Genomic DNA, 7,601 nt, shown 5'->3' on the forward strand with positions numbered 1-7,601 from the left:
TTTCTGTTTTGTTGTCACAGTGAGCTGTGACAGTGGGCCAGCATGCACAATACCTGAAACTTCAGCAGCTAAATGGAATTCAGCCATCATTCATTTGATTATTTATGCTTGTGCTTTTTCCGCTGAGATATATATATATATATATATATATATATATATATATATATATATATATATATATATATATATATATATAATGTGTCAGAGTTGACACATTCTGTTTGTCTGACATTGCATTAAACATGTGACTCTCCAACGGCTGCTTAACTAACTACTTCAAGATGTATACAAATGACACACTCTGTAAGGCAGATTAAATGACCGGTTCACCCAATTTACAAATAAACAAAAGGTCTCCTGATTTAATATATTGGTCTCTGACATTTCTGCTGCCACACCAATTCAATGAAGGGGAATAGAATATTTAGTTTTGGCTGAACCAGCCTTTTAACCCAACACGTCTACTTAATGGAAAGAGAAACTAATGAGCAAATTAGGCCTTAAAATTATGAAATAATTACTATTTCACAAAGGACTTGTGCAAAGAAAATATAAACCTGCAGGTTATACACACTGCTTTCATACATCTGTGGTGACGGTGTAACGACTGTCTGCCTGACTTGATATCACAATAAGTTGATCTACGTCCCGTCTCTTTTCTCCTGAACGTTTCAACACAGCCTGTAGAACCAGGAAAGAAAGTGACAAGTGTTAGTACCACGACTGTCTCTTGGCACATGATAGGTTTGAAGTTCCAGCTGTGAACATTGTTGTATTTTTTGTTGTATTACAAAGCAGCACACCTGCAGCTAGCAGATATTCATTGTCTTGCTCAAGGGCACTTCAGAAGGGCTCATATTGCATCTATAGCCCAGACCGTCCAGGTGAAGAATGGTTTGTTGTCAATTTAAGGTTCCAGGCAAAGACTTCCGGCCACCAGCAACAGCAGAAAAGTGAAGTTTGCGGCACTCAGTGAATTAGTTCCACTGTCTGTCGTTACTTCCAGTGAAGGCGTTGGGTTTCCGCTTCCAGGTGAACTGCTTCCTCTCAACTCGATCACAGAGGCACCTTTTGTTGTAGAAGTTGCTGTCGTCCCCAATACATCTCCAGCATTTCCTTTTGATGTACCCCCAACGGATGCCCCGTCTTTGGGGGACTGCTGGTCTGAGACGTCCCCGTCTGCCGTCTCGTACCACTGACACTGGAAGTCCTTCTTCCAGACCTCGGCCGGGTCGGGTTCAGCCGACTTAGTGTTCGTGTCCGGCTGATCTGTGGCTTTTGCTGCCTCCTCCTGATATATATATATATAGAACAATTATGTCAACATTAGCAAACATTGCTGCTGTGATATTCACAGGGAACAGTGAAACGTTTTAAGTCTGAAAACTCAAGATTAAAAAGTAAGGTTCAAAATATAAACTTTTCATAATGTTCTGCAGTTGTAGCAATATTCAGACTTGTGTCTTCCACTTTATAACTAAAAAGTGATGAGTGTTCCCAGGGAACACAATGTTCTTCCTCTGTTGTGTCTCAGCTACTGTTTCCTTCTCTGCTTTCTTACTGTCTAAAGACAGAAGATCCTCAGGCTAATGGACTCCCTGCTGTTGTCTTGGTTATCTTTATCAGTCGTGACTCAAAATAAGTTGGTCGGCTTCCAACTCCGCACAGAAAGAACATAAGTTGAGAACTTCTGTCTACTTTAACAATTGCCTTTCAACATGTTCACATAGGCTTTTGTGAATCGACTCTTCAGTGTCAGAAAAGTGTAGAAGTCAACCAGCTTTTTGTAAGGAGCTTCTCTTATATCTCACCATCATGTGTGTTTGTTAACCTTTCTACAAGCATGATTTCCTCAAATAATACAGTAATTTGAAGACAGACTGTACTATATGCCCAGTTGTTTATCGCCGACACCTCGCTCACACTTTAGTTATGTAAATTCATATCAATGCAACACAGACCAAAGTTGTTGCTTCACCGAGAGGAAAAGGGCTTTGTGTTAACACGTGGGACAACGACAACATGAAGACGAGTGACATGGCTCTTGTAGTGTTTGACCCACCGTCGCAGGTCAGTCATGTAATGTGAAAAACACAATTACAAGTCAACAGGTTGTTGAGCGGTCTGACAACTTTGAAAGTTGTGTAGTGTAAACTTGGCTTTCGACTGCAGTCGTTTTAGCTTTGCGTTGCTAATTAACTGGAAACTGAAAAAGCTTCATCTGCAATAAGACTCTCCGGGTCGGAAATAGCTTGAACAACAGGTCTCATGTCGTCATCTATTTGTGTCTTATTGTAGAAGTGGGATTCAGGACTAATGATGTCTGGAATACAAGTCATAAACAGAGCTTCATGAATCCAGCACAGATACATCGTGAAATCTGCTTAAAATTAGGCTCGCTCACCTTTTCCGACACCTTCTCCACCACTTCGGACGTCAGTGGGAGGTGGAGGTAGACGGAGCTCTCTGGATTTTGACGGACACAACGACCCTTTCCCTGGCAGAGAGAGGCTGAGCAGAGTCGAGTTGCCGCGGTTACGTTGATGGAGTAGGGTCCCAGGACCTTGTGGACAAACTCTGCCAGGTCTTGACACTCTCTCTGGGAGTGGACAGGTTTAAGAAGAAAAAGGTTTGCCAACGCAAAGCCTTCTTTGAAGTTAAAAGGTTAAACGGTAATATTGTGTTTTTATAAACTGAAATCTTGAAATGTACAAGTGTATTTGTGTATACATGTGCAGACATATTCGTGGGTGTATGCACTTTATGTAAATGTGTAGCTGTATACCTCTGTCTTAGTCTCACTCTTCCCCCAGATGACAACTCCAGCTGTTCCCATGGCAGCACTCTCTCCTATGGTGCTAACCAGGTCTGCCTGTTAACAACACATTATAGAAAGAAGTGTTGTTTTCATCTATGTACTCTTCATAGTAGGATTCAGTAAAAACACCATTATACTTGTCACCTGATGATACAAGTGTGGACCAAATACACCTCCAGCTTTTTAATTATTCTCTTTTTCAAACAAAGAAAGGGAATAACTAGTGCTGTGATTCAACATGAATCTACTTATGTCCTTCTGTTCCACCTCTTCATAGATGTGTGTGCAGGGTGCTTGGATAAAGTACCAGATGTTGATATCTCACCTGTGACAGGAAAGTGTTAGTTGATGCATAGACACTCTTGACCAATGGGAACACAGGAAGATCCGACGCAGTCCCAGTCAGAGATGATACTCGTAGTGCTTCTCTGATTTGACTGGACAAGTGAAGCCTGGCTCCAGAGGTCCCACACTATTAAAAAGGGGACAGATTGTACACATTTATACCTGTAAACCAGGGACGTCACGTGTATTCCTTATTTGCATTATACCAATACTCAGGTTGCTTTAAGTTCCTTCTCTTGGCTCACAGAAGTGTTGCCACGCACTGGTTTTGACAAAGAGAAGTTGTCTCACTGATACGCCAAACATTTTTCATTTCTTTAGTTATGATTTGGTTTAATTGAACTGCAATCATGATTGCCATCTGTTTGAACCCAAAATCAAAATGTGAAAAGTACAACACAGTAGTGTTGCCCACCTGCAGCTTCTCCAGGGTGAGCAGAGGGTACAGGGCGGAGCATCGTTTCCATAGCCACAGAAGCTCGTCGTTGAGGGCCATCTCCGCAGCAGGGCATTGGCCGGTGTAATTGGCCAACATGGTTTGGGTGGGATCGCCATTGTAGCAGCTGGGGTAAGGGGAGAAGCCCCATAATGCTTTGGGCCTTAACCTTTTGACCTCTCGAAGAGTTTCCGTCATTACTGATTGGGCTGCTGCTTCGAAGTCCACCTGTGACAAGAGCAACACATCTTTTCTCAGTCCCTTTACACACATGTTCTATTTTTCAGGGTTTTTGTGAATATGAAATTCCAAATCATCAAAACGTGTCAACTGTTTTTGGATCATTTAATCATTTAAATAATTCTGCACAATTTGCTAATCAGTGAGCAGAATAGTTGTATGCAGTATTGGACCCTACCTTTACACAAATTAAAAGGATTAGTTTGACAGTTTAGAAAAATATACTTTTTTGATTTCTTGTTAGATGTGAAGATCGATAACGACTCTTGTGTCTCATGCACATATTGTAAGTCGCTTTGGATAAATAAACTAATTTGTTTGTTTAATCCGTCTCCGCCAGTTGCCTGGCAACGTCACGTTGAATGGAGGATTTCCCTGTTGTGTTTTTTTATGGATTAAACAAACCTATAACATGTTAATGAGCTTAACTTTGGTTACCGTTGAATCTGGATTTGGCTTATCCGGTCGCATCTACTTTAGTATAAAATGTTCTGCTCAAAGCACGAATCAACAGCCTTTGTTGACCTTGTTGTCACATGCTTTCCAATTCAGCTTTATTCACATTTACCAAGTGCTTTATTTGCTTACTATTCTCATCTTTCCAAATGTCGACTGAATGTCGTTCACAGAATCAGAGTGAAGTTGTTTTTACCCTTCTTTGTAACTTTGATGCCATGTTTCTGCTGAGTGAATTATGCAAAGGGTGGCTCACTTTGTCAGGTCATCGCATCAAGTAATTACATATTGCAACTAGTCTTTCATCTCTTCCTCACTCACTGCTGTTGTGCTTCATAATTTGCTCCTCCCTCCCCCCTTCCTCTTTAAAATGTGCACACATCATAACATCATAATAAAATGTGATTGCCAACATGATAGCAACTGTGGTGTATTGACCAAAACCAAATGGTACCGTAACGATGTTATTAGTATTAAAGTTCCACTGGATATTTGAATCAAAGATTATTTTCTTGAATACAGAAGAAACACTGTTGGAAACAACTCCGACATCTTCCAACAACTTTGAAAGGTGCTTCTCCTCTTCCACTCATGATCCCTGATTCATCTTCTTATCAGTTATCACTTCTTCCTTACTCTTTTTCATCTTTCCTTACCTGTGACCACTTTTCCACCTCCTCCGGGGTCCAGTTAGGAAAGAAAGTTTTTAGCAGGTCTCTCGATGCCTCCAGATACATCGCCTGCCTCTCTCGGTTCCTTGACCACTGGGGGACCCACTCTGCCCAGCGCAGCACCCCCAGCCCAAGGTACCTTGGGGCAGGTAAAGCTGCCTCCAAGTCCTGCTGTGTCTTCTGGAGGTGGTTGTCCAGCCGTGTGTGCTGTGGTAGCCCCCCATTGACCGGTGTGTCTTTGTCTATAAAGTAAGGGTAGTTCCCCAGCGTGTCCTCATAAAAGACGGCCACGCGGCCCTCCTGTTCCATCCCGAAAGATCTAGGATCTGGCCGACCTGAGCAGGAAGAGTCGGGGATGCCCCAGAAGATGATGAAAGGCTGTCCAGAAAGGAGAGGGGGGCAAGCCGGCTGCAGAGGACCAGCAATACCCAGGTCAGCAAAGGCAGCCAGCAGAAGAAGGAGGGGCAGTACAACTGGAGGCTGGACTTGATGGATAGCTGATGAAAAAGTGTCCTGAGTGCGTGGACTGTGAGGTGTTAGTTTTGGTTTAGGCTTTGGGTCTGGACGGGACCGTGGCTCGGCCCACGCCATTGGAGCAGCCACCTCTCAGGACGTCACCCCTTCAGCCCCTCACAGCCAATCATGTTCCTGTTAAACACATAGCAGAAGTCAAACCTCCTTCAGTCTGTCAGGTGATATGGTTATGATCAAATGATGAGCAGAAGGCGATGAAGGACAGTAGAATTATTCCTGCATCATTTGTTGATCATTTCATTTGACTTTATTTCATCGTCACATACACACTCACTTATTTGACCTCTATATTTACCCTTCCTAAACCTGCCTGGGGAGCAACCTGAGTTTCAATCTCGTCCAAGGACACTTTCACATAACCGAAAGAGCCGAGCATCATAACACCAACGTTGTGATTAAAAGACCCCTCTGAGCCACAACTGCCCCAAAACTGTTATCGATGTAAACAAAACTAACATTGAGAGATCGGCACATACAAATCACCAAAAAAAACATATTTTATTCTGAGTAATTAGGAGATTGTATCTTAACAGACTGGCACAAACAGAAGATGGATGTCTGCTTTACTATAATCATACCTACAAGAATCTCCTGATAATTCTTTCAGTCTACTCTCTATTGAGCTGGACTTTATTTTGACACTTCTATGTCTTATTTTAAAGGCTTAAATCCTCTCTTAAACTGTTTGTATCTTCCCTACCATTCTTCATCTCCCCATTTCAAGGTGGAGTAAAATCGGTGACAGCTCGTGGGTTCCCTCAGCTACACATGTAATGAAGAAAGCTGGTTTATTTAATATTGCATACACTCGGTGATGAAGGATGGATAAGAAACTCAGTTGGGATACAGATTTTACAATTTTGTGCAAGGCTGTGCACAGAAGTAAAGAAGGAGAAATGCTCTCCTTACATCTAATGCAAATACACATCGTTTCATATACGTTGCCAAAGAAAGAAACGTTCCTCTGGCAACTCATCTACATTTTCCACCTTGATTTTTGTTTTTACACGCATCTGCTGAGACACAAAGTGACTGCCTAACAATTGTTCATGTTGCCCAAAACTATAGTGAGATAATGAAGAAATTACCACTTTAATCAACATTATTTTGTAAACATGCACATTTATTGTTTTGCCTCAAAATCTTGAAATACCAAATCTACGCTTCCAGAAAACACAGCATAAAAACATGGACCTACTTAAATTGCTCAACAAGCCCCATGTGGGCATAGTCCCATGCTAGCAATGTCAAGTAGCAATGTGTCACCATGAACAATGTGGATTATCTTCTCCATCTGAAAGTCTGCCGTTTGAGGAGAAACACGGGATTGAACACCCCCGCACCCATCAACCATGTTATATTGTTATTAACCAAACCCCTGGTAAAAACAAAAAAGATTTAGGATCACCAAACATGAAAGCAGCAGGACAGCCTGGTAGACAACATACTGTATAATCCAGGTGTCTTTTTAACATAATAGTTTAGGAGAAAAGAAGATGACAATGTCATCCATTGTAGACTAGTCACAAACTTTCCTGATTTGACTTGATACTATGCTGTCAAATAAAAAAGTATATTAAATAAAGTTATGCTAATGTACCAGGCATAGGAGGAATCCCTTCCATATAACAAACAGTAGTTATCCATAATGGGCCTGAATAGCGAAACATTTGTGAGAAATATAGTGTTTTTCCACAGTTACACTGGCGGTTCTTGTTCAACGGGCAGCACAAGATAATGACAACTGGAAGCAGCTCTAAATGTTACTCTTTTTAAATGATACGGGGCTGAGTGGTAGCTTTGCATATAGGCAGTATAATCAAAACAAAGTGTGAAGAATAACAGCAGAGAGGCTGATTTAACAAACAAGCAGTTGGTGTAAAATATACTTTGTGCAACTTGATAACTTACATACATGTTTCACACACAGAGACACAATCTACTTATCTACATATATGGTATACAATTGAGACAACTGACTTTTGGAACTATTTTACAAAATGTGTTGGCTGTGGATGTAAACAGGAAGTGTACTGTAATGTTGGGTACACTGTAAAACTGTACAACTTGTGCCCCGTTTTTTGCCTGCATTTGTTGACCG

General features: G+C 41.5%; 1 protein-coding gene across 1 annotated transcript; it reads right to left on the reverse strand.

Moving 5' to 3' along the window:
* Positions 1 to 2,278: 2,278 nt before the first annotated feature.
* si:dkey-72l14.3 (Glyco_hydro_56 domain-containing protein) lies at positions 2,279 to 5,557 on the reverse strand. Its single transcript, XM_034537575.1, has 6 exons — positions 4,952 to 5,557; positions 3,579 to 3,827; positions 3,144 to 3,290; positions 2,786 to 2,872; positions 2,405 to 2,599; positions 2,279 to 2,323 (listed from the first exon to the last, which is right to left on the reverse strand). The coding sequence occupies exons 1-6, from the start codon at positions 5,555 to 5,557 to the stop codon at positions 2,279 to 2,281; spliced, it is 1,329 nt and encodes a 442-aa protein (XP_034393466.1).
* Between the last annotated feature and the right edge of the window lie 2,044 nt (positions 5,558 to 7,601).

The sequence above is a fragment of the Cyclopterus lumpus genome, chromosome 7 (genome assembly GCF_009769545.1).
Source record: "Cyclopterus lumpus isolate fCycLum1 chromosome 7, fCycLum1.pri, whole genome shotgun sequence".
NCBI classification, from domain to species: domain Eukaryota; kingdom Metazoa; phylum Chordata; class Actinopteri; order Perciformes; family Cyclopteridae; genus Cyclopterus; species Cyclopterus lumpus.